Source organism: Medicago truncatula, chromosome 3 (assembly GCF_003473485.1).
Source record: "Medicago truncatula cultivar Jemalong A17 chromosome 3, MtrunA17r5.0-ANR, whole genome shotgun sequence".
Classification (NCBI taxonomy): domain Eukaryota; kingdom Viridiplantae; phylum Streptophyta; class Magnoliopsida; order Fabales; family Fabaceae; genus Medicago; species Medicago truncatula.
Window position 1 is genome coordinate 28,116,411 of NC_053044.1, and position 27,831 is coordinate 28,144,241.

At 35.3% G+C, this 27,831-nt stretch overlaps 2 protein-coding genes and 1 long non-coding RNA gene across 4 annotated transcripts; 1 reads left to right on the plus strand and 2 right to left on the minus strand.

Annotated features, from left to right (window-relative positions):
* Nucleotides 1–264: 264 nt before the first annotated feature.
* Nucleotides 265–4,451, minus strand: LOC25490772 (uncharacterized). The gene is made up of 2 exons (XM_013604673.3): nt 4,045–4,451; nt 265–962 (listed from the first exon to the last, which is right to left on the minus strand). The coding sequence occupies exons 1-2, from the start codon at nt 4,351–4,353 to the stop codon at nt 468–470; spliced, it is 804 nt and encodes a 267-aa protein (XP_013460127.2). The 5' UTR covers nt 4,354–4,451; the 3' UTR covers nt 265–467.
* Nucleotides 4,452–9,257: 4,806 nt separating this feature from the next.
* Nucleotides 9,258–11,832, plus strand: LOC25490775 (uncharacterized). 2 transcript variants are annotated; one of them, XR_005645120.1, is made up of 5 exons: nt 9,258–9,626; nt 10,267–10,517; nt 10,646–11,096; nt 11,194–11,288; nt 11,654–11,832. It is a non-coding gene; the product is annotated as an uncharacterized lncRNA (long non-coding RNA). The 2 variants fall into 2 exon arrangements; XR_003010635.2 differs by having other exon boundaries at nt 9,259–9,626; nt 10,267–10,528.
* A 13,025-nt stretch (nt 11,833–24,857) lies between these two features.
* Nucleotides 24,858–26,395, minus strand: LOC25481406 (stress response protein NST1). Its single transcript, XM_024774120.2, has 2 exons — nt 25,089–26,395; nt 24,858–24,942 (listed from the first exon to the last, which is right to left on the minus strand). The coding sequence occupies exons 1-2, from the start codon at nt 26,372–26,374 to the stop codon at nt 24,858–24,860; spliced, it is 1,371 nt and encodes a 456-aa protein (XP_024629888.2). The 5' UTR covers nt 26,375–26,395.
* Nucleotides 26,396–27,831: the final 1,436 nt, after the last annotated feature.

A 27,831-nucleotide genomic window follows, 5' to 3' on the forward strand; every position in this document is an offset into this window, starting at 1 on the left:
CCATTAACTCCCTTCAAACACAACACAAGTTTAATGAGCTAAATAAGGAATTAGAACAAAATGGCGTTCAATCTAAATCACGAATTATGTAAATCCTGTTTAGTATGCCTATAATAAATTTGATGAATCACAACACAATTTTCTATCATGATTTTGGTTAGTTTCAATTCAAGTCCTTGTTTTAGAATCATCATCATGATTAAAAAAATAAATCGAATTATCAGCGATAGTGTTAATCTAAATTCATTAAAACTTGCACATAACTGTAAATTAATCGAAGTACTACTTTTCATTAGATTTCAATATTTCTGAAACTGAAAAAGTTTCGATCTACTCGAGAATCACTTATAACATATTACCCTAAACATCATTGAAACTTTCTAAGGTGCAATTGCATATTCAAATTAAAGTCTAAGGCAAAATAAAATAAAAAATAAACTAAAAGTGCTTCTTCTTCATCTTCAGCATCAACCTCCGAATCCATAGAGGGTTCTTCCCTGCCTCTTCAAAGCATAGACGACATCCATGGCTGTCACTGTCTTCCTCCTAGCGTGCTCAGTGTATGTCACAGCATCACGAATGACATTCTCTAAGAAGATCTTCAAGACACCTCTGGTTTCTTCATAGATCAAACCGCTGATTCTCTTCACACCACCTCTTCTTGCCAATCGACGAATTGCAGGCTTGGTGATACCCTGGATGTTATCACGAAGAACTTTCCTATGCCTCTTTGCACCTCCCTTTCCCAATCCCTTACCTCCCTTTCCACGGCCAGACATTTTCGCGAGAAAATTTGAGAAATTAGGGTTTGAGTTTGAAATTGAATGTGTGTGAGAAAGATGAAAGGGGATCTGAGTATTTATGTATGGTAATTGGAAGCGAGCGGGATGAGGATGAAGAAGAAGAGGGAAACTGAATTTTGTGTTTTCTTCTGTGTCGTTGGATTTCAACTTATCGACGGTCTATATTAGCGATCCGCGTGTAGTTCACCAAAACAATACTGAACGTTGATAAGTATATTTGAACGGTCCGTTTTCATTTGAATTAGCCTGTGCGGATCAGACTTCCTTTGTGGTGTTTTTGATGGATGCCGTATACTTTTGGTCAACTAATAATATAATTATTGTTTATTTACCTCTCTATTTTCATCCATAAGCTACTTTAATCCTTCTAAATTATAAATTATTTTACCAATTTCACATAAATCGTAATTTATGTTGTATTTTATAAAATTATCATTTATTTCTGATATGAGAAAAATAAATTATTTTTTGTAATTTAAGCTTATCTGTTTTTATTAATTTTTCGCATATTGAAATTTATTATTATAACATAGAATTGAAAGATGATATAATATATAGTAAGTTCTCTAAAAATTCATGTTAACTATCAAAAGAGTTTAACCTTATTGATCCACAAATTTCTAGTTCGACAACACATAGATACATGCAATAGTTTTTATTTTTATTTTTTATTTTATTTTTTATATTCCAATGTCTCAAATTTTATAAACACGGACTAGAAATAAAATATTTTAAATTTTATTATAATTTTGTTGTTTCCATTAGCCTCGTAAGTTATATGGTGGTGTATGACTTCGGATTTAAAAGTGTGTTTAACTATAAGTTCGTATTCCCCGGACATAACATTTTTTATATTGGGTTGGTCGATATAAGGTTTGGCTCTGATTTAATTGGATCCTCCATTAATGGAGAATGATATTGATCCTCGGATTAGTAGATCTTTAGACTGAATATCAAAATTTCAAAAGAAAAAAAATTGTTTCCATTCATTTATACACCACCTCTATTTCAAACTCCTTATGTCAATTAGGTTTATCACAACAGTAGTCATCAAGGTCATTTGGACATGAGGAACGCTTGTTTCTCAGTATGGATTTGCTATATGAGTAATATGACTGTCATGAATGACATTGGGGAGATACAATTTTAAATTTTCCATTGGTATTATTACTTAGGTTTCAGTTGGTTCCATTTTTTTTCTTTTGACAGAATGGTTCCATTCAAATTTAAAATCTATGAACTGTAACATAAAAATATTAAAATTACTATGAGGCCATGGCTTGAGTCAGGAATAATCTCTTAGCTTGTACCAATTTTGTGCGTGACATTTCCTTTCATACATGTTATTGATAATCATGCATGACTATTTGATTAGAAATTCAATGATTGCAAGTTTTTTTTTTTGTTTTGAACAGCAAAGTTTTAATAGAAACAGAACCATAGCCGCACAAGACGAGCCACCACGGGAACGGGCAACAATGGCCACCAAAGGGCAAGCAACACAAATAGGACTTTTATCTTCACCAAGTCATCAACCTCCTTGATCGAATTATTAAAAATACAATCATTCCTCTCCGTCCAAATGATCCGAATTGCGGCGTGCCAAATTAACCAAAAAGCCCTCCTAACCTTTTTAGGCCTCACCTCATTTGACCAACATAAAAAGTGCACAAACAAATTTGGAGGGGTTATCAACATGATTTGAAGTCAATTCAGTACCTTCAACCACATCTTTGAAATGAAATCACAGTGCAAAAAAGGTGAGTTGATGTCTCTTCCATTCCACCGCAAAAAACACAATTCACCGCTGCATCCGCATTCAACACTTGTCTGAACGACTTGTAATGATTGCAAGTGTATGGCTGGGAAAGGAAGGTTGGTTGTATCATAAGTGAATTTTGATAGGATCGTGAATAATTTTGCAGCTCAGTAGTCCAAAAATCGGCTAGAAAATGACTTGGAGTATGAATGTGATTGGCAAGTGATGTGTTTAAAATGAGAAGCATATTAAAAATATTTTGCTTATTTGTTTCTCCTCCTATCAGTACCATTGTAGGATTTGTATAACTGAATACACCAAAGATGTTAAATTGAGTATGAAATCGGATAGTTTGGATTAGAATATGCAAAAGTTAAAGCAAGTCATATGGACAACTCATCACCACCATAGGATTACAAATGCATTACTTTAGTTTGTTACTTCCATAAATAGGATACATGTAACTAACTTGGAACTAGATCAATTCATTCAATAGATTCATTTTCTCTTTGTTCTTGTTCTCATAATAATACTAACAATCATGACAAACTAACTAACTGCCACATACAGTTCTGTTAATACTCAATTAAGTGTCAAAACACTATGAAAAATCTTAATGCAGATATTGTACGTTTGTCACACGAGATTGTGACAGTTTTGTTAATGCATGAGATGGAAACAACAAAAAGAGATTATACTAGGTTTTTCTCATTGCTTGAGTGATTTTAGTCTTTAGAGGTCAGATTTTTCTTATGGTAAAAGAAAATACTGCATTCATTTACACAATAGACAGCGATTGAAATCCATCTGTTTATAGAATATACAAAAACAGAGGCCATACTGTTTTCTTCTTAGATAGGAAAAAAAATTCTCAGCATCTTTCTCCTAAACATATGAACTACATCTACCAAAAACACTCTTATATGTTTTTAAATCCTAGAAAAACAAAATGGTTAAAAAGAAAACAGAATCATAACTCACCACCAGTAAAGTGAACTTCATTTGGTTTCAACCTTATAAAAGTCAAAACATAGTAACAATCAGTTCGCGCTATATTTATTAAACTATTAATTCTTTAGATAACAGAATGTAATGGTGCTGTAGAATGTAATTCGCAAAGTTTGTCAAATCTCACTACCAATCAATGTTTAAACACACATGTAAATTCGTGTCCACAACTCACAACGAAAAAACAGAAGATAAGTCAATTATGAGAAACATAAAAATTCTTAAAAATTTAATGCTAACAGGATGTATAAGAAAGTAATCATAAGTAATAAGAAATGTAATCCTTTTCATTAAATTTCAATTTCAAACTATGTCAAATTGAATATCCTTCAATCTCAACGAAAATTACAAGTAAGATATTAACCTAAATATCATAACAAGAATTCCAGATTAGAATCGCATATTCAAATTACAAAGCTAAAGGAAAAAGATAAAAAAAATAAACTAAAGAGTGTTTCTTCTTCATATTCTTCAACCTCCAAATCCATAGAGGGTTCTTCCCTGTCTCTTCAAAGCATAGACAACATCCATGGCTGTCACTGTCTTCCTCCTTGCGTGCTCAGTGTATGTCACAGCATCACGAATGACATTCTCCAAGAAGATCTTCAAGACACCTCTGGTTTCTTCATAGATCAAACCACTGATTCTCTTAACACCACCTCTTCTTGCCAATCGACGAATAGCAGGCTTGGTGATACCCTGGATGTTATCACGAAGAACCTTTCTATGCCTCTTTGCACCTCCCTTTCCGAGTCCCTTACCTCCCTTACCACGACCTGACATTTTCAAGAGAAAACTTTGAGAAAACGAAATACAAAATTTGGGAAATTAGAGAAATTAGGATTTGAATTCGAATGTGAGTGAGAAAAGGTGAAAGGGGATCTGAGTATTTATCAATGGTAATTGGTAGTGAGAGCGGGAGGAAGAAGAGGGAACTCAATTTTGTGTTTTCTTCTGCGTCGTTGGATTTTAAGTTATCGACGGTTTATATTAGCGATCCGTGCGTATTGAGAAAAAGAATAGTGAACGTCGATAAGTTTATTTGAACGGTGAGATATCATTTTGGATTCGCCTGTGCGGATCAGCACTTTCTTCCTTTGCGTTAGTTTTTGTGTTTCCCCAGCTCAGCTAGACTACTTCTCCGAGGAGTACTTTTTTGTCAACTAATATCATTATTTTTTTTATCCCTCTATTTTCGTGGAGATTTTAATTGGATGACAATTTTTATCTCACTATTTAACCATGCTATATTTTATCTCACTATTTAACCATACTACAATTTTTATCTCACTAATTCATTGTTTACATTCAATTTTTATATCAAAAACTCATCTTACATTTTCAAATCCTAGCTCAATAGATAAAATGCTAAAATTGTTTGTCGAGACATTAAAATTGAAGTTCGAATTATGTCATCTCCACTTATTATGTGTGTGAGTTTATAATGATTTTCATTTCGTCTATCTATAAAAAAAAAAAATTATAACACATGAAACACAAAAAATTTGAAAATCTTTTTTCGTCGAAAAATAACATATTTACCATTGTTTTAAGAGTTTTATTAAAGATGTGAGAAATAAAAAAATTTCATTAAAATCAACGTTTTAACTTTCATAAAGCTAAACATTATACTTTTCACCAATTTTTAATGCATAATTTCTATATTAATCTTCTTAACTAATACACTAGGTACACTGATTAACATTTCCCTTCTTTTAATAATATGCTCACATATTTCATCATTGAATTTTCAAGTTAATCTAGTAACGACCAAAACTCATCACACAATTTCAATGATTCGACACAACCATTCATAAACTATTTGGAATATCCAAACTATACCGTTAATAGAAAAATCATTCAAAGTCTTCAAATGCAACAATCGTTCCACATTTTGGACAGTGTAAACTTATTTTGACGGTGGGTGATATACCTCTCTTTTGTGGATTTTCAAGTGACCTCCCAAAGCTTGACCAGATGAAAATGTTTTATTACATTGTGTACATTTTCTTTCTTTGCTTTCTTTCTTCTTTGTATTGTGAACTCTTTTATGGCTTTGCAAACCCAATTCCGTATCGAATGACTTGGGACATTCCTCAAAATCGCATTTGTAAACTTTGTATGGTTCAGTACTCATCGTTATTCGTGATTTGACCAAAATAACACAAATTATAGATTAGAGGGTAAGATAAACCACATTTTCAGAAATTTATATGAATCACAAATTTATGTTATATCACTAAATTATTTAACACTTGTGTACACGCTTGATCAATAATTATTTACAGAATGCGCTAGAATTTAAGATATCACTAAATGATTTTGAACGTGAAATCATGACATTGAAGGTTTAATGAAGAATAATTACTATCTTTTGAAGGCATGTATTGGATTAATTACGTCCCGTTTTTCTTTTCTTTTTCTTGTTTGAAGTACTTTAATTACATCCAGCTATTTCTTGTTTGTGTAATGTGTAATCTTTTCTGAACAACATTAGCAATACGATCCACTTTCCCCTTTTTATTTTTGATTGCGGCCAAGGGACTAAACATTTTGATAAAAGCAATGGTTGAAAATTATCTGTTTCATGTGTACTCAGTGGGTATGGACAATTCGATGGTTGTATGACACCTTCAATTTATTGATGATATGTTGTTGTTGGGTCAAAAGAATTGGGCTAATGTCCGTGCTCTTCGAACAACGCTCCTTCTGTTTGAATCAATGTCGGGTTTGAAGGTAAACTTTCATAAAAGCTTGTTGGTGGGAGTTAATATTTCTAAGTCGTGGTTGAATGACGCAGCTTCGGTGTTGAGCTGCAAAGTTGGAACAATTCCTTTTCTGTACCTAGGCTTGCCTATTGGGGGTAATCCGTAGAGACTTTCCTTTTGGGATCCTATTGTGAATCGTATAAAATCTAGACTGTCGGGTTGGAATAAACGGTTTCTCTCTTTTGGCGGTCGCTTGATCCTCCTTAAATCGGTTTTGACTTCTCTGCCTGTCTATGCACTTTCTTTCTTCAAAGCTCCATCAGGTATAATCTCTTCCATTGAATCTTTATTAAATAATTTTTTTTTTCGAGGGGGGAGTGAGGACCATATAAAAATTACTTGGATTGGTTGGAATATCATGTCTTGTAAAAAGGAGCATGGAGGGTTGAGGGTTAGGAAGTTGAAAGAGTTTAATATTGCCTTACTAGAAAAATGGTGTTGGAGGATGTTAGTGGATAGAGAAGGTTTGTGGTATCGTGTTTTAGTCGCCCGTTATGACGAGGCATGTGGGAGGTTGGAGGTTGGTCGCCGGAGTGGTTCTACTTGGTGGCCGGAGGTAGGGAGGATTCGTGACGGGGATGGTGCTATGGGTGAGGGTTGGTTCGGTGTTAGCGTAATGCGGAGGGTGGGGGATGGGGCTAATACGATGTTTTGGACGCATAGGTGGATTGGAGGATTACCGCTTTGTGTGCGGTTTCCTAGATTATTTGATTTAGCTGAGAACAAAAATGCCACAATGGCTGACATGTTCTCTCTTGGTCTAAGTCATGGTGGGGATGGTTGGAGATGGCGTCGAAGGTTCTTCCTTGTCTCTTCAAGGCATAGACAGTGGTTTATTTTTTAATTGATGATCGTGTGTTGAGTATTGATATGTAGTTTATTTTTTAAGACGTCAACTTCAAAGTCTTCACCTCTCTCTTCTGTCTAGCTAGCCCTCAAACAAAGCCAAAATCAGTATTTTGATTCTCTTGTGAGAATTTCTACCAATGATTGCATTTATGTTGGTATAGGATTTTAAGTGTCAATTTAATTTAAATTAGACAACCTTCTCAATTAAATATAGGATTTTAAATGTCGATTTTATTGATAATTTATCAGTGCATCAACATATTTTTTAGTCTTTTTTTTGAAAAGATTTGCCAGCTTATAGTTATGAACGCGAGATCAAGCACATAAGAAGCTTCGCTCCTTCCTCCTCACAATTACAACCGCGCTATCTGACCTCACCCTAAAGTTAATCACCGCTGTCATCCTTCTACCGTTCAAGATGTAGACGGTGGTTGGTGGTGGTGCGATTATGGGTCAACCATCCGCATCGCCTATCATCCCAGTTGTCTCGGTGGTGGTTCTTCGGAAGACCAGGTTACAAGACGCATCCTTTTTCAGCCCGGTGGCTGTGCCAGTGATTTGAGCTTGCTCAGATAGCGCCGCCGAGGCTTGGCACTTGTTTATTGTTGTTCACGCTTGGGGATCCTGCTGGATTTTGAGTTCTAGAGAAATATTTTTGTTAGAGTTACATCTTTTACCAATGTTAGTGATATGATAATATACCAACTAGCATAGACTCGTGTGATCTAGGAGTTTTAAATGATATAATGAATCAATGCGAATGTAATAAATATGCTATTAACAAATTAAATTTTATATTAATTAATTTTTGCTTATTAATTTTTTAAAATGATACAAAAAATGCTTTTATATCATTTTAACGATATTGCATTTGTATATATAATTATTCTTATAAATGTCTAAGTAATAACTCTTTAGCATGGTGTTAGATATGAATGGTGAATCTCACTACCAAAAAAAGATGAATGGTGAATCTAGTAAGTGGTATTTGAGTGAAGACAAATACGGGTTAATATAAATATGTAGAAATCGTGTATGATGCCCTTGGTAACTGCACATAAGCGTGCCACTATTATGTGATGTTGTGGGGGCGATCTTCATAGAATTAAGCCTCTTCTTTTGACCTCGCTATTACTGTAGTCTGAAGCGTGCGAGCGTGCGTACATTTAGTACGGAGTAAAAAGTTACAACAATTATATATAATTACGTTTTCAGTATTTATGACGATATGTTATAAAATATTAACAATAACCCAAAAAAATAAAAATAATTCATATTAAATTTTTATACCATATAATGTATCTTATTGCCCCCAATCTTGGATAATAAATATCGTCGATATTTTTAATATTAGTGAAGCACATTATTAAGAACAAAGGGCCCAATAAAATATCACTAATTTCTTCGATAATAAATTTTCAAGCATATTATTAAGTAAAGCCAAAATTTTTTATAGGAGGGTGTATATAGAAATATTTGTGCTGCATGGGATATATATAGCAAATCTCACTAAAAGGGCAAAAAACATTAATAGATTTCAGCCCATTTCTATAACATGTCGCCTTTTTTGAGAATTTTACTATATATACCCCCTAAAATCCAAATATTTCTATATACACCCCTACTTTAAAAAAAAATTTGATCCCCCTACCAGCAAGGGCCCTAGGGCCGGCTTTGCCCTGAACATTTGTTAAGGAATCCAAAGTAGATTTTTTAATTTTTTTTTTGAAATATAAATTGTTACTTTTGAATAAGTTATTATTACACCATTTTTTTAATAAAAAGTTACCCTTTGTTGGTTAATAACCAGCTCCTAAGAAATTTGTAAGACTTGCAAAGCTGACAAAGTCATAGTGTTATAAGTTATATTATATAGTTTAAATTTTTGTTTATTATTTATTAGAATAATTTTTCAAACTACACCGACAAAATAAGGGGGCATTAGGATACATTATATGGTATACAAATTTAATATGATTTTTATTTTTATTTTTTTGGGTTATTGTTAATATTTTATAATATATCGTCATAAATAATAGAAACATATTTATAATATATTTTTGACATCTCTCTCTTGACAACTTTCCTTCCAACCAAACACACTATAAAAGAAAAAGAACCAAGGATCTTGTTCTAATAGATGAGTTACTACAGGTAGGTAATGGTGTTTTTCTTCCTCATCACCTTCAACATCCTCCAAAGCTATAGCTTGAGAGGTTTCCTGCTGTCTTCCTAAGTTCGAATTTTTCGTTAAGCTCCCACCCAGATATCTCAAAAGAAGAGCATGCTCTTGATCTCCATATACTCTCGTAAACTCAATGAAGTCATCCAAATCACTCTCGGTTACTTTAATCATATTTCGAAGAGCTTGTTCAGTACATAATGGTGTACTCGGTTCATACCCCAAGCATAGGAATTGGGTTGGTGCTACTCGATTGGGTAAGTATACTTGTAATGATTGAATTGATTTGTTGCAGATAATCCATGATTTGTTCCCTAAGGGTGTGTTAGTTGTGAGAAGAAAATAAGAAGAGAGAAATAGGTGAGAGAGAGTATGAGAAGAGAGAAATAGATGAGAAATAGAGTAGATTTGATGAATTGTTTGGCATATGATAAAGAAGAGAGAAATAAAAGAGAAAGAGATGCAACAATTTTTTTGAAAAGACTCAAATATCCTTATATTAAAAAACTAATATACAACTTGATTATCTTAGTCATATAATTTTTTTTAAAAGGATTTCATATATGAATTAATGCACTTTTTATTCCAATTTAATTAAGAAATTGAATTGATAATTTTTACACAAAAATTAGATTAATTTTTAATTAGTTTTTAAAAATATTTTAACTAGTCAATTAATTAAAACAATTAATTTCACTAGTTTTATTAAAAAAAATATACGACGAGCTTTAAAAGAATTTATATGGTAAGATTATTACACTATTTAATTAAGTTAGTTTTATCAAATGTTATGTTTAAAAGACCGAAATAACAACAGCTTAATTAAATTTATATTGGTCATGCAAAAGAAGTTAGTGCTAGCAGGTCTTTCAAAAATACTGATGGCCAATGTTACAGTTATATATGCCTATGATGAAAACCACTTCGAGATGCCTATGATGAAAAGAAGAAGAAAAAGAAACAAGATTCTCCTGAAAAGAAGGAGAAACACCGCTTATTCTCGGCGCCGCTAGTGATAAAAGAACCGTCAGAACATGATTCTGATACAAAGCAGAAAAAACTAAAGAGAAAATCCACTTCAGAAAGCTATGATGAAAAGATGAAGAAACCATTAATCATTGATGACGAGCCAGAAGAATTCACCACTGGTATGTAATTGGTGAGTCCTCAAGAAGCTCATGTGGTATATGCTTTGATTTGAAAACTGATTTTGATATGTTCAAAAGAAAGAGTTGCAACCATCTCTTTTGTGTTGATTGTATTTCCAAATATGTAGATTCTCAACTCAACAATAATGTGGTTAAGGTGACTTGTCCAACTCCAAATTGTTCTGCAAAATTGTTGCCAAGACATTTGCAACATATTTTGCCTAAATAATTTATAGATCTATGGGAATTGGCAAAGTATGAGTCTAAAATTGCATTGGAGCAAAAGACTTATTGTGCATTCAAGGATTGTTCTGTTTTGCTGGTGAATGATAATGATAAGGGAGATGTTTTGACTAGTTGCGAGTGTCCGTCTTGTCATCGGCTGTTCTGTGCACAGTGTAAGGTTCCATGGCATGCGGAGATGAATTGTCAGGAGTTTCAAGATTTGAAACGCGATAAAAATGAAATAGATTTGGATGATAAGTTTTTGGAGTTAGCTAAAATAAATAAATGGAAGAGATGTCCAAATTGCTCTATCTATGTCAAGAGAAGTAGTGGATGTGAACACATGAAATGCAGGTTTGTTTTGTATTCTAACCCTAACTCATTCAACATGTGATTCATTATTACATCATATGATAAAAGAGACTAACAATACTAGCTCAATTTTTCTCAGGTGTAAATGCAACTTCTGCTACCTCTGTGGGAAGAAATGGAAGCATGGGCATTTATGCAAAAAGAGAAAACATTTTTGATTCCACTATTTTAGGGGTAACTCTTTTTGTTTTCACGTTGTCAATTTTGTTATTTCCAATCATTCATACACCAACTCTGTTTCATACATTTATACACCATTGAAAATAACAATTGTGTGTATATATATATATAGTCATATATTTATCTTTAATGTATGTGCATCTATATATATTCAAAATTATAAGTAATTGAACTATTTTAAAAAATAGAGAAGATTCACTAGTATAATTCAATAATCACTATGTTTACCATGAGTGTTTATGGAAAGCATAAAATACAATCGTTCAATTTCGGCCATGTAAGGATTGTTTTGCTATATGCTTGAGGGTTCAACTTCTGAAAGCTGAAACTAACTCTGATTTGTACAATGTTTATAACAGATGGTTGATGTAATGGAGCGCGGTATACAGGTTTTAGCTAGTCATTGCAAAGGAGAGGAAGTTTTAACAATTTAAATTTTTTAATGTTTTGATGTTGCAAACAATTTTAAATTTGGTACATGGTTTTCTAGTAAAAAAAGCAGGTGCATGACATTATATCTATGAAGTTCTGTTTTTTATTTGGTTCTTTTTCTTTTAGTGATTGTTGATTAATTTTTATATATTGTTGTGTTTAAATCTAAAATAAAAAGGTGTGTTGACTTAAGTATTTCATAGAGTTCTCAGCTTTCGTACTAGGATAAAAATGAAGTTACGGAACTTGATTTAACCTTATGGAGAAAATTCGATTGAGAAGGGAGAACTAACATTTTGTGTTCAATATGTTTTTCAATAGAGTCAATTCATCGTTAAACTACGGCGAATATTTCATACCTATAACATGGTTAGATTAAAAAATAACAAGATTTTGGATTCAATCAATTTCTCTCAAATGCATCTCTATCCCCTCTCTCTCTCTCACATACAGATTCACTATCTCTCATTCTATCTTCGTCTCTCCTTTTCTTTCAGCTTTCTATCTCTCATTCTTTTTCAGTATGTTCTATTGACTCCAAGGTCGTAGAGAATCCAATCCTCAACAATAACGTGTCTATTGATTCTCTGTAACAATTAAATTGATGTGGTCATCGTACAATCAAGTGGAGTAAAAGTTTACTTGTGTGTACCATTTGCAAATTTACTCATGTGTTCAATTTTCATTTGGTGTTGGGTACCATAGCGATAGAAAATAAAGTTGAAATCTCCAAAGACAAACCAATTTGTATAAGGATCTTATTACCGTGTTGGGGGAATCCATAAATTCTCATAGCCAGAGGATTAGGAGTGTTAGAGCAAACAATATTTAGAACAATAGTTGATTTCACATTCTAGCTCTACAATTGTTACAGAGACAGGCAAGACCACTAGCTCTAGAATTGTTGGAAATTTTTGCAGCAAACAGTAGTAATATCATATAGTCCTGCTATGTTCCTAAGATGGAACACATCAAAACAATTATGTATGGGTGCTACACAGAAATTAATATCTTTAGAGCTCTAACCGTGGGAGGGTTCCCGTGCCCTCGACATATCCAAGATATAATTTTCTTGACTTTCGGCTAGCTTGTCCATCCGGTCATCATTATCTGTTTTTTTCCTCTTGATCATGCTATTTTGATTATCTATTGTTTTTCTGTATTTATTTCCTCTTATTCTGTATGTTATCAAGGGAAACTTTGATTGGAATACATTCTTTGTGCTGGATTACTGGCAGCAAAGTTGTCCTTATGTCTTGTACACTTTGATCCTGATTTGCTACTTTGTCAACATTTTCTTCTCTGCTTTTGCCTTTTATTTTAAATACTCTAAAATCATATTAATATCTTATCTTATTTCGTTTTAAAATCTCTAAAATCATTTTACTGGAAAATATATTGAAAAGATTAAAGCTCAAAGATTAGAGCGCAGCGAAAAAAAAATGGCAGCAAAAATTTAAACCCGAAGCTCATAGAGTCTCACTCTTGATATGCTTTTCGTACATTAATGGATTTGAAGCCGACAAGATTTATTAATGAAGCGTTAATTTTGCAACTTAGTTGGAGGTTACTTTATGAGAATTCCCAATGGTCACAACTTCTATTATCCCAATTTTTCTCTAATGGGGATACTATTAATCATTACTTTTGTTCCTCTGTTTGGTCTGGGATTAAGTCTCAAATTGGTACGGTAATTGCTAACTATATGTGGATTGCGGGGAAGTGTAGAACATCAATTTTTGGACTGATAATTGGATGGGAGCACCACTTGCGGATACTCTTCAGGTTCCGAGGGACTATTTTTTGGGTTTCACTTGCACCTTGAATATGGCTAAAAACTGAATAATGTTTGACTATTAGTTTATTCCAACATACGAATAGAAGAAATTCGATGAATCCTAACCGCCGCTAACATTCTGCAATCAAAACCAGGTTAACTCCTAAACTATTGCTCCACTGCTGTAAAAAGATGAACGTATATGATTGACTAATAATACTACCACTGTCTCTATATATAAGACCCTTTTATCTTTTACTGGAAGCAACAACTTTACTCATTCAAGATGGTAAAGTCAAAATCTATCACAAACCAATTGACGTAATTCAACAAGATTCTTGATGACTTAGCAAATATTGAAGTGAAAGTGGAAGACGAAGACAAGGCTTTGTTACTATGTTTGTTATCGAAATCTTTTGATCATTTTAAGGATACCATCCTTTACGGAAAGGTAGGCACCACTGCTTTGGAGGAGGTCCAAGCGGATTTAAGAACAAAGGAATTAACCAGACTCAAAGACATGAAGGTTGATGAAGGTGGTGAATGTAACGCCCTAGTAGTATTTTATTTATTTTAGAATTATTTAAGGTTTTTTGTGTGTTGTTTTTAAAGTATTATATATGATTTATGTGGTGTGTAGAATTTATTTATATAATTTATTTAATATAAATAGAGTAATAAGAGAAAATGAATTATTTTAGGAGGTTAGGGATTAATTGGAAATTAATGGTAATTAGGAGGGGTTTAATGAAATAAGGGAAGTTACACTTTGAAGGAATAAGGAAAGAAAGATTAGGAAAAACAATAGTACGTGAAAACATTGTGTGTTGGGAGAAAAACCAGAGAAAGCAAGAGAAACCAAGAACAAGGGGAAAACTTAGGAGCTGATTTGCGGTGTTAATTCTTCCTACAATTCTAAGGTAAGGGTGAGACTATCTCTCAATAATCATAATCTATAATTTCTGAAATTGACCTAATTGAATAGTTTTGGAAAATAATATGAAAATTAGGGTTTGATGATGATTCTGATGGAATGAGTAAAGATGATGTTAGTTTTCTCGGAATTTAATGTTAAGAATGAAAGCTTAATCCATGTTGTTGCTGCAATCCATTAATTGATTGAATTTTTGATGTATTGTATGAATTGATGAATATTTGTATGATGGTAGAATGATTCTGTAATTGTTGCTGTTGATGGTTGAATTGTGTTTCTTTATTGTGCCTAGTTGTATATAGGACATGTAAACATCTGTTGGAAAACATTTTGGGTGATCAGGGGATTAAAATGGGGTTTTTGGAGTGAGAAGGAGTCTGAAACCGTATGTTTTGCACTGCCCAGATGAATGGTCGCTTAAGCGAAGCACCCGTCGCTTAAGCGAGCATTCAAGCAAGCTGCCCAGAATGCGATTTTACCCGTTCGCTTAAGCGAACCGTGAGCGAACTGGTAAGCGAAAATTAAGTTTGGTTCTGCCAAGAATTCGCTTAAGCGAATGGTAAGCGACCCTGTGAGCGAAAAACCATTTTGATTCTGTCCAAATTTCGCTCAAGCGAACCGTGAGCGACCCGTAAGCGAACTGAGCCCAGAACCTACTGTAAGTTGGTCGCTTAAGCGAACTAGCCGTCGCTTAAGCGAAGTGAACCTTAGTCAGCCTTTTTTCTGAACCTTGTTCGTGAGTTAGGTGACCCCTTTTAGTGCTTCTTGTGTGTTTTCTTAGCTTGTATAACTCTTGTTAGGGTAACTAATTCTACTTTAACATAATAATGAATGATTTGGTTGATTTCTGTGAATTTTTGGAAGATATTGAAAAGGGTGAACTAGGTAAATGAACCTGTTACATTAAGAAGAGTAGTGAGTCATATGAATACATATGTAATAGTAGATTGTATGTAGATATACATTGGTTGGGTAGTTGCATAATCATCAAGTGGGAGAGCTTCGGCTCTGGAACGCCTCGTCGTTCAAAGCGGTGGAACACTAGTTGTTCAAAGCGGTGTGGAGCGGTGAGGACTTAGGTCCTGCTGAGAATGCTTTAACCATTCGACAGCGGTGTGGGTCACGGCCCTGAATTATGGTACCACATGCATATTTGCATTTATTGAGAAGTATTAGATGGGGATGTCGTGTCATAACATGAGTTGCATTTTGTTGACTGGATTCTATTATGCATGACTGTTGTTGATTATAAAATAACTATGCTTATTGAATAATCTTTGATATTGTAAGGTGTTAGATTTTCAGTTGATGCTTTTATATATTATTTTTATTGATTGAGAATCTCACCCCTTCTGCTTGAAAATGTTGCCCTTCCTATGGGTAACTTGCAGGTGATCCTGAGTAGTAGGTGGTGGCTCAAGTGTCTAGGGCTCTGATACGTGGGATGAGATTTTATTGTTTATTTCATTCTATGTATCAAATTTTGGTTAATGACGTTGTAGCCCTACGTTTGATGAATTGTTCTGGTTGAGGCTTTTATGCCAAGATATTGTTTGGAGTCTTAAATAGTTGTTGACGTTTCAATGATAATATTCCGCTGCATATCAAACGACGGTTTTTCTTCGGATATTTTATAAATAGATTTTTACATTCTATTTCAGAAATTTGAATTAGCAAGTGTGACATGCCCATGTGGATTTTTATGACTCTGATGTATGTTTATTTATTTAAATAAAGTATATTTGGGAGTGGGGTGTTACAATTGGTATCAGAGCAGGTTGGTCCGTCCGACCGTGTAGTAGAGTCGTATTGAGCCACCTAGGTTAGAGTGTCAAACTCTAATATTGTTTTGTTTTGTTCTGAATTGTTATTTCTTATGTAGAATTTAGAAATGGCTGGTCGTAATGATGCTGCTATCGCTGCTGCACTTGAGGCTGTTGCTCAAGCTGTAGGACAACAACCCGCTGCTGGTAACGGAGAGGTGAGAATGCTGGAGACCTTCTTGAGGAATCATCCACCGGTATTTAAGGGGAGGTATGACCCAGATGGTGCTCAGACTTGGCTGAAAGAAGTGGAGAGGATCTTCAGGGTCATGCAATGCTCTGAAATTCAAAAGGTGCGGTTTGGGACGCACATGCTAGCTGAGGAGGCTGACGATTGGTGGGTAAGTCTATTACCTGTACTTGAACAAGATGGTGCGGTGGTGACCTGGGCTGTGTTCAGGAGGGAATTCCTGAATAGGTATTTTCCGGAAGATGTTCGTGGCAAGAAGGAAATTGAGTTCCTAGAGTTGAAGCAAGGTGACATGTCTGTCACGGAATATGCTGCTAAGTTCACGGAGCTGGCCAAGTTTTATCCTCACTATACTGCGAAGACGGCTGAATTCTCCAAGTGTATTAAGTTCGAGAATGGGTTGAGAGCTGACATCAAGAGGGCCATTGGCTATCAGAAGATCAGAACTCTTTCTGAGTTGATAAGTAGCTGCAGAATCTATGAGGAAGATTCAAAGGCTCATTACAAGGTGATGAGTGAACGGAGGGGCAAGGGACAACAGAGTCGTCCTAAGCCGTATAGTGCTCCTGCTGGTAAGGGAAAGCAACGACTGAATGATGAGAGAAGACCCAAGGGAAGAGACACTCTTGCTGAGATGGTTTGCTTTAAGTGTGGCGAGAAGGGCCACAAAAGTAATGTTTGTACCAAAGATGAGAAGAAGTGCTTCAGGTGTGGACAGAAGGGTCACGTGTTAGCTGATTGTAAACGTGGTGATATTGTATGCTACAACTGCAATGAGGAGGGTCATATCAGTTCTCAGTGCACTCAACCGAAGAAGGTTAGAACCGGTGGGAAAGTGTTTGCCTTGGCTGGTACGCAAACCGCGAATGAAGATAGACTTATTAGAGGTACTTGTTTCTTTAATAGTATCCCTTTAATTGCTATTATAGACACTGGTGCTACACATTGTTTCATTGCCTTAGAGTGTGCTTATAAACTGGGTTTGATTGTGTCTGATATGAAAGGAGAAATGGTCGTTGAAACTCCAGCTAAGGGTTCAGTGACTACTTCTCTTGTTTGTTTGAGATGTCCTATATCTATGTTTGGTAGGGATTTTGAAGTAGACTTAGTTTGCTTACCACTGACGGGGATGGATGTTATATTTGGGATGAATTGGTTAGAGTATAACCGAGTTCATATCAACTGCTTTAACAAGACCGTGCATTTTTCTTCTGCTGAGGAAGAGAGTGGAGTTGAGATTTTATCTACAAAGGAGATGAAGCAGCTGGAACGAGATGGGATTCTGATGTATTCCCTAATGGCATGTTTGTCGTTAGAAAACCGAGCTGTGATCGACAGGTTGCCTGTAGTGAATGAGTTTCCTGAAGTATTTCCGGATGAGATCCCCGATGTACCACCAGAGAGGGAGGTTGAGTTCTCCATTGATCTAGTACCAGGAACGAAGCCGGTGTCGATGGCACCTTATCGTATGTCGGCATCTGAACTTGCTGAGTTGAAGAAACAGTTGGAGGATTTACTCGACAAGAAGTTTGTAAGACCAAGTGTTTCACCGTGGGGAGCGCCTGTGTTGTTGGTAAAGAAGAAGGATGGTAGTATGAGGTTGTGTATTGACTACCGTCAGTTGAATAAAGTTACGATAAAGAATAGATATACGCTTCCGAGGATTGACGACCTGATGGATCAGTTAGTTGGTGCAAAGATTTTTAGTAAAATTGACTTGAGGTCAGGTTACCATCAAATCAAGGTGAAGGATGAAGACATGCAGAAGACTGCCTTTAGGACACGATATGGTCATTACGAATATAAGGTGATGCCTTTCGGTGTTACTAATGCTCCTGGTGTGTTCATGGAGTATATTAATAGAATTTTTCATGCTTATCTGGATAAATTTGTGGTTGTGTTCATTGATGACATTTTGATCTATTCGAGAACCGAGGAAGAGCATGCAGAACATCTGAGAATTGTGTTGCGAGTATTGAAAGAGAAGAAGTTGTATGCCAAATTGTCGAAGTGTGAATTCTGGTTAAGTGAAGTAAGTTTTCTTGGCCATATTATTTCTGGAAGTGGTATTGCAGTGGATCCTTCAAAGGTTGAGGCAGTGTCGCAATGGGAGACTCCAAAGTCGGTGACCGAGATCAGAAGTTTCTTGGGTTTGGCTGGTTATTACCGCAGGTTTATTGAGGGATTCTCAAAATTAGCTTTGCCGTTGACTCAGTTAACCTATAAGGGTAAGTCGTTTGTATGGGATGCTCAATGTGAGAGTAGCTTCAATGAGTTGAAAAGGAAGTTGACAACCGCGCCTGTTTTAATTTTGCCTAAGTCGGATGAACCGTTTGTTGTCTACTGTGACGCGTCTAAGCTAGGTCTAGGAGGTGTTTTGATGCAAGACGGTAAGGTAGTGGCGTATGCTTCTAGACAGCTGAGAGTACATGAAAAGAATTATCCTACTCACGATTTAGAGTTGGCCGCGGTGGTTTTTGTTTTAAAGATTTGGAGGCACTACTTGTATGGTTCCAGGTTCAAAGTGTTCAGTGACCATAAGAGCTTGAAATATTTATTTGACCAGAAGGAGTTGAACATGAGACAGAGGAGATGGTTAGAGTTATTGAAGGATTATGATTTTGGGTTGAACTATCATCCGGGTAAAGCCAATGTAGTTGCAGATGCCTTGAGTAGAAAGACGTTACACATGTCGGCCATGATGGTGAAGGAATTTGAGTTACTTGAGCAGTTTAGAGATTTAAGCCTTGTTTGTGAATTGTTACCCCAGAGTGTGCAGTTGGGCATGTTGAAAATCAATAATGAATTCTTGAATAGTATCAGAGAAGCACAACAGGTTGATGTCAAGTTTGTGGATTTGATGGTTGATAGTAATCAGACTGAAGATAGTGATTTCAAAGTTGATGAACAAGGTGTGTTGAGGTTCAGAGGCAGAATTTGCATTCCTGACAACGATGAGATGAAAAGATTAATTTTGGAAGAAAGTCACAAGAGTAGCTTGAGTATCCATCCGGGAGCTACGAAGATGTACCACGACTTGAAAAAGCTGTTTTGGTGGGTTGGTTTGAAGCGTGATGTTGCTCAGTTTGTATATGCGTGTTTGACTTGTCAGAAGTCAAAGGTTGAACATCAGAGGCCTGCAGGGTTGTTGACACCATTGGATGTACCGGAGTGGAAATGGGATAGTATTTCTATGGATTTCGTGACGAGTTTACCAAACACTCCGAGAGGACATGATTCTATATGGGTTATAGTCGATAGATTGACGAAGTCGGCGCACTTTATTCCGATAAATATCAGTTTTCCGGTGGCGGAATTGGCAGAGATTTATATCCGGGAGGTTGTGAAGTTGCATGGTGTTCCGTCGAGTATTGTATCAGATAGAGATCCGAGGTTCACATCTAGATTCTGGAAGAGTTTACAAGATGCTTTGGGTTCGAAGTTGAGGCTGAGTTCGGCTTATCATCCCCAGACAGATGGACAGTCAGAGAGAACGATACAATCCTTAGAAGATCTTTTGAGGGTATGTGTACTTGAGCAAGGTGGAGCGTGGGATAGTCACTTACCGTTGATAGAATTTACTTACAACAATAGTTACCATTCGAGTATTGGTATGGCACTGTTTGAAGCATTGTATGGTCGAAGATGCAGGACTCCTTTGTGTTGGTTTGAGTCGGGGGAAAGTGTAATGTTGGGACCAGACATAGTTCAACAAACTACATAAAAGGTTAAGTTGATAAGAGAGCATATGAAGGCATCGCAGAGTCGACAGAAGAGCTATCATGACAAGCGTAGGAAGGACCTTGAGTTTCAAGAGGGAGATCATGTGTTCTTGAGGGTCACTCCCATGACAGGTGTAGGTCGTGCATTAAAATCTAAGAAGTTGACTCCAAAGTTTATTGGCCCGTATCAGATATCTGAGAGAGTTGGAACTGTGGCGTATAGGATTGGATTACCACCTCATCTTTCGAACTTGCATGACGTGTTTCATGTGTCACAGTTGCGGAAGTATGTACCTGATCCTTCACATGTTATTCCAAGAGATGATGTGCAAGTTAGAGATAACCTTACGGTGGAGACCTTACCTTTGAGGATTGATGATCGGAAGGTGAAGTCTTTGAGAGGTAAAGAGATACCTCTTGTAAGGGTTGTTTGGGGCGGAGCATCTGGTGAAAGTTTGACTTGGGAGTTGGAGAGTAAGATGCAAGAATCGTATCTGGAGTTGTTTGTTTGAGGTAAGATTTCGAGGACGAAATCCTCTAAGTTGGGGAGAGTTGTAACGCCCTAGTAGTATTTTATTTATTTTAGAATTATTTAAGGTTTTTTGTGTGTTGTTTTTAAAGTATTATATATGATTTATGTGGTGTGTGGAATTTATTTATATAATTTATTTAATATAAATAGAGTAATAAGAGAAAATGAATTATTTTAGGAGGTTAGGGATTAATTGGAAATTAATGGTAATTAGGAGGGGTTTAATGAAATAAGGGAAGTTACACTTTGAAGGAATAAGGAAAGAAAGATTAGGAAAAACAATAGTACGTGAAAACATTGTGTGTTGGGAGAAAAACCAGAGAAAGCAAGAGAAACCAAGAACAAGGGGAAAACTTAGGAGCTAATTTGCGGTGTTAATTCTTCCTACAATTCTAAGGTAAGGGTGAGACTATCTCTCAATAATCATAATCTATAATTTCTGAAATTGACCTAATTGAATAGTTTTGGAAAATAATATGAAAATTAGGGTTTGATGATGATTCTGATGGAATGAGTAAAGATGATGTTAGTTTTCTCGGAATTTAATGTTAAGAATGAAAGCTTAATCCATGTTGTTGCTGCAATCCATTAATTGATTGAATTTTTGATGTATTGTATGAATTGATGAATATTTGTATGATGGTAGAATGATTCTGTAATTGTTGTTGTTGATGGTTGAATTGTGTTTCTTTATTGTGCCTAGTTGTATATAGGACCTGTAAACATCTGTTGGAAAACATTTTGGGTGATCAGGGGATTAAAATGGGGTTTTTGGAGTGAGAAGGAGTCTGAAACCGTAGGTTTTGCACTGCCCAGATGAATGGTCGCTTAAGCGAAGCACCCGTCGCTTAAGCGATTATTCAAGCAAGCTGCCCAGAATGCGATTTTACCCGTTCGCTTAAGCGAACCGTGAGCGAACTGGTAAGCGAAAATTAAGTTTGGTTCTGCCAAGAATTCGCTTAAGCGAATGGTAAGCGACCCTGTGAGCGAAAAACCATTTTGATTCTGTCCAAATTTCGCTCAAGCGAACCGTGAGCGACCCGTAAGCGAACTGAGCCCAGAACCTACTGTAAGTTGGTCGCTTAAGCGAACTAGCCGTCGCTTAAGCGAAGTGAACCTTAGTCAGCCTTTTTTCTAAACCTTGTTCGTGAGTTAGGTGACCCCTTTTAGTGCTTCTTGTGTGTTTTCTTAGCTTGTATAACTCTTGTTAGGGTAACTAATTCTACTTTAACATAATAATGAATGATTTGGTTGATTTCTGTGAATTTTTGGAAGATATTGAAAAGGGTGAACTAGGTAAATGAACCTGTTACATTAAGAAGAGTAGTGAGTCATATGAATACATATGTAATAGTAGATTGTATGTAGATATACATTGGTTGGGTAGTTGCATAATCATCAAGTGGGAGAGCTTCGGCTCTGGAACGCCTCGTCGTTCAAAGCGGTGGAACACTAGTTGTTCAAAGCGGTGTGGAGCGGTGAGGACTTAGGTCCTGCTGAGAATGCTTTAACCATTCGACAGCGGTGTGGGTCACGGCCCTGAATTATGGTACCACATGCATATTTGCATTTATTGAGAAGTATTAGATGGGGATGTCGTGTCATAACATGAGTTGCATTTTGTTGACTGGATTCTATTATGCATGACTGTTGTTGATTATAAAATAACTATGCTTATTGAATAATCTTTGATATTGTAAGGTGTTAGATTTTCAGTTGATGCTTTTATATATTATTTTTATTGATTGAGAATCTCACCCCTTCTGCTTGAAAATGTTGCCCTTCCTATGGGTAACTTGCAGGTGATCCTGAGTAGTAGGTGGTGGCTCAAGTGTCTAGGGCTCTGATACGTGGGATGGGATTTTATTGTTTATTTCATTCTATGTATCAAATTTTGGTTAATGACGTTGTAGCCCTACGTTTGATGAATTGTTCTGGTTGAGGCTTTTATGCCAAGATATTGTTTGGAGTCTTAAATAGTTGTTGACGTTTCAATGATAGTATTCCGCTGCATATCAAACGACGGTTTTTCTTCGGATATTTTATAAATAGATTTTTACATTCTATTTCAGAAATTTGAATTAGCAAGTGTGACATGCCCATGTGGATTTTTATGACTCTGATGTATGTTTATTTATTTAAATAAAGTATATTTGGGAGTGGGGTGTTACAGTGAAGGCTTTAATGTTACAAGGGGAACGAGTGAGCATAGGAGAAAAGGCAAAGTGAAGTCGAGGGCTAAGTCTAAGTCCAAGGGGTTTGATAAATTGAAGTATCGATGCTTCATTTGTCATAAATTCGGTCACTTCAAGAAGGATCGTCTTAACAAAGGGGGTAATGATAGTTCTTCCGTGCAAGTGCATTAGCAGTAACAAGTTGGAAACAGGAGAAGATTTGGGTACTCAGGGTGCTCTTATCAAATGTCTCCGAGGAAAGAATATTTTGAGACTTTGGCTCTAAAAGAAGAAGGAGTTGTTCGACTCGGAAATAAAAAAGCTTGCGAGGCCCAAGGCGTGGGCAATGTTCGTCTAAAGATGATTGATGGCCATGAATTCCTTCTATGGAATGTGAGGTATGTTCCGAACTTAATTTCCATAAGTATGTTTGATAGTTCAGGTTAATGCACTAGGTTTGAACTTGGAGTTTGTAAAATTTCTCATGGTGCATTAATTACAGTTAAAAGGTCTAAGATGAATGATTTATATATTTTAGATGGTTCCATTGTAATAGATCATGCATCATTAGCTATTATATCATCTCATAATAATTCAGAATTGTGGCATTTAAGGTTAGGATATGTGAATGAAAGAGGTTTAGTAAAACTATGGCTTAATTGCACTTTTGGACCCCTATCTTTCCAAAAGTTGCGGTTATGGACCCCTAACTAATTTAAATACAAAACAGCCCCCTATGTTTTGATTCTTTGGCAGTTTTGGACCCCCAGTCCATTGTTGACTCGGTCAACGCTGACGTGGCACCCTAAGTGAGGTGCCACGTGTCAATTTTTTTATTTTTATTTTGCCTTGGGGGTCCAAAACTGCCAAAGAATCAAAACATAAGGGGCTGTTTTGTATTTAAATTAGTTAGGGGTCCATAACCGCAACTTTTAGAAAGATAGGGGTCCAAAAGTGCAATTAAGCCTAAAACTAACTAAACAAGGTTTGCTAGAAAAAGATGAATCAGACAAGCTAGAATTTTGTGATCATTGCATTCTAGGCAAACAACATAGATTGAAGTTTGGAACCAAATTTAAAATTGTTTGCAACATCAAAACATTAAAAAATTTAAATTGTTAAAACTTCCTCTCCTTTGCAATGACTAGCTAAAACTTGTATACCGCGCTCCAACACTTCTACCATCTGTTATAAACATTGTACAAATCAGAGTTAGTTTCAGCTTTCAGAAGTTGAACCCTCAAGCATACAGCAAAACAATCTTTACATGGCCAAAATTGAACGATTGTATTTTATGCTTTCCATAAACAGTCATTGTAAACATAGACATAGTGATTATTCAATTATACTAGTGAGAATCTTCTCTATTTTTTAAAATAGTTCAATTACTTATAATTTTGAATATATATAGATGCACATTTTTAGAAAACCTAACATACATTAAAGATAAATATATGACTATATATACACAATTGTTATTTTCAATGCTGTATGAATGATTGGAAATAACAAAATTGACAACGTCAAAACTATATTTTTCGGTGGATTGGTGTTTCTTCTGTTCTGCCTGGAGATGTTATCAGTCTCTTTAATCAGTTCAGCTCTGTTGGGGGTGCAGCTAAATCAAGGAAAGTCCTTTTACAGGTTATATGGTTTGCAACAGTTTGGGAAATGGTAGACAAAATAAAGTCATTAACTTTCATGTGGTTGAAGGAGAAATATGTTAGTAAACCTTCTAATTATCATAGGTGGTGGCTCAATCCGTTTACTATATTAGGTGTTGGGTAATAGTTAGCTCTTTTTTGAATTTTTGTTGATTGGTGGTTAGCACTATACTTTTGCTTTAGACATTTTATATTTTGGTATTTCTTCCTTAGCACACCTTGTGCTAGGAAGGCCTTGTTGACGTAGTAATATATTTCATTTTAGTCTCTTAAAAAAAATAAAAAATAAAATTGACAACGTCAATACAAAAAGAGTTACCCTAATAAACGTTCTCTCTTTTTGCATAAATGCCCATGCTTCCATTTCTTCCCACAAAGGTAGCAGAAGTTGCATTTACACCTAAAAAAAATTTGAGCTAATATTGTTAGTTATTTTTTATCATATGATGTAATAATGAATCACATGTTAAATGATTAAGGGTTAATTAGCAAGAGAGTGTAGAATACAAAACCCTTACCAAAAAAAAAAAAGAATACAAAACAAACCTGCATTTCATGTGTTCACATCCACTCCTTCTCTTGACATAGATAGAGCAATTTGGACATCTCTGCCACTTGTTTCTTTTAGCTAACTTCAAAAACTTATCATCCAAATCTACTTCATTTGTATTGTGTTTCAAATCTTGAAATTCCTGACAGTTCATCTCCGCATGCCATGGAACCTTACATTGTGCATAGAATAGCCGGTGACAAGACGGACACTCGCAACTAGTCAAAACCTCTCCCCTATCATTATCATTCACCAGCAAAACAGAACAATCCTTGAATGCACAATAAGTCTTTTGCTCCAATGCAATTTTAGACTCATACTTTGCCAACTCCCATCGATCGATAAATTCTTTAGGCAAAATATGTTGCAAATGTCTTGGCAACAATTTTGCAGAACAATTTGGAGTTGGACAAGTCACCTTAACCACATTATTGTTGAGTTGAGAATCCACATATTTGGAAATACAATCAACACAAAAGAGATGGTTGCAACTCTTTCTTTTGAACATATCCAAATCAGTTTTCAAATCAAAGCATATACCACATGAGCTTCTTGAGGATTCACCAATTAACATCTTAGTGGTGAATTCTTCTGGTTCCTCATCAATGATTAATGGTTTCTTCATCTTTTCATCGTAGCTTTCTGAAGTGGATTTTCTCTTTAGTTTCTTCTGCTTTGCATCAGAGTCATGTTCTGACGGTTCTTTTATCACTAGTGGCGCGGAGAATGAGCGGTGTTTCTCCTTCTTTTCAGGAGATTCTTGTTTCTTTTTCTTCTTCTTTTCATTATAGCCATCTGGAAGTGATTTTCTCTTCACCATGTGTGGTTTCTTCTCCTTTGCATCAGAGTCATGTTCTGACGGTTCTTTTATCACTAGTGGCGCGGAGAATGAGCGGTGTTTCTCCTTCTTTTCAGGAGATTCTTGTTTCTTTTTCTTCTTCTTTTCATTATAGCCATCTGGAAGTGATTTTCTCTTCACCATGTGTGGTTTCTTCTCCTTTGCATCAGAATCATGTTCTGACTGTTCTTTTATCACTAACGGCGCCGAGAATGAGTTGTGTTTCTCCTTCTCTTCATGAGAATCTTGTTTCTTTTTCTTTTTCTTTTTCTTTTCATCATAACCTTCTGAAAGTGATTTTCTCTTCATCATGTTTGGTTTCTTCTCCTTTGCATTAGAATCTGGAAGAGATATTATCTTCTTCAGCTTGGTAATTGATATTTTGCATGCTGCCTTGGTTTTTGCATCAGAGTTTCGATCTTTTTTCGAGAGTGAGCACGTCATGATGGAAGCCGTGACTCTGTGAAGACCTTGATTTAGGATTTGATAATATATACTATATAGTGCTAAAAATCAGGCTTCGCCTTCAAGGTTTAAGTTAGAGGCCCACTAATGCATTGGATTTTAGGGTTTTATAGAGTGCTAAAAATCTTTCTTATCTTAATTAGTCTTGAATCTTTATTTGTTTTTTTTTTTTTTTGAGACGATATTAGTGTTGACTCTTTACTTGAGCACCGTCCTTTTACCTAAATTTCTTTATCTTTGAGAGAAAAATATTGCAATGCCTTAAAAAACTATATTACACTTTTGATATTCTTAAGTTATTTTTAGGTTTTGTTTAATTTTGTTTAACACTTTTGTCCTTAAGCTACAAGTATGAAGACATTTTGGTCTCTGATATAAATGTATTAAGTGTCATCGTGAGCTTAACTCAGTTGGCAGGGACAATGCATAATATATAAGAGGTTCATGATTCAAACCCCGACCTCCGCAAAAAACTATCTAATTTAGGTGTCAAATTGTCTAACATTGTAATTTAAGGGACGAAAAAGAAACGAAAAAAATTTACGGGACCAAAGTCAAACTTATATGTAATTTAAGAGACCAAAAATATAATTTTGTGATATCAACAGTAGTAAAAAAAAAAAGTTTAAATTACGGAATGAGGTTGGCGACAATCCATTAAGGGGTTAGAAGCTTTTGTGCATGCCGTCGTGCTATTCCAAAGTGTTGCAACTATATTATTTGTTGGAACAAGTGTGAAAATTGATGGTTAAAAGACTAAACATAAAGTCCCACATTGGGTTGAACAACTGTATTGTGATTTGAAAAAGGTAGAAGTCCTATATTTAATAGATCACATATATTGGCCGTGTTTATGTAGTGGGCGTGTGCCTCTAAGGGCATACATAATTTTGTGAAGAGAATAAGCACTAACAATACAATACAATATATATATATATATATATATATATATATATATATATATATATATATATATATATATATATATTATTGAATTAAATAATTAATTTAAACATTATTCGAAAGTACTCTCTTAATCTCCAAGGTTTGCTAAAAGAATTAAGAAAGTAATACGAAAATATTCTGGTACCAAATAAGAGATATTTTAGTACTAGATCTAATATGTGATTTACTTGTTTCCAAAGTTTCTCACAAATTAGTAGTGAATTTCATCTATAGAGAGCTCACATAATTCATTCCAAACATCGAAAAAGGCTTCCAAGTTATCAATCATTTTCTTCTCTTCTCCTTTGACTTATGTTAACAAGTTGTACTTCTATTCATCTCTATTTTCTTATCCCTTCAAAATTAAAAGTGTTTTTAAGATCGTAGACCTTCTTGATCGTACCTGATTAAAAGGTGACTGCCGGTACTCTTTAATGAAGTGGTTGCTGGTGGTGGAAATGTGTCAGTTTGAGTACTGGAACAACGGGGTC

Coding starts and splice junctions, on each gene's coding strand:
- LOC25490772 (XM_013604673.3), bottom strand. CDS start 4,353: ATGTCAGGTCGTGGTAAGGGAGGTAAGGGACTCGGAAAGGGAGGTGCA. Junction 963..4,044: donor CCCTCTATGGATTTGGAGGT/TGAAGAATATGA, acceptor TCGCTAATATAG/ACCGTCGATAAGTTGAAATC.
- LOC25481406 (XM_024774120.2), bottom strand. CDS start 26,374: ATGACGTGCTCACTCTCGAAAAAAGATCGAAACTCTGATGCAAAAACC. Junction 24,943..25,088: donor TGTGAACACATGAAATGCAG/GTTTGTTTTGTA, acceptor AATTTTTTTTAG/GTGTAAATGCAACTTCTGCT.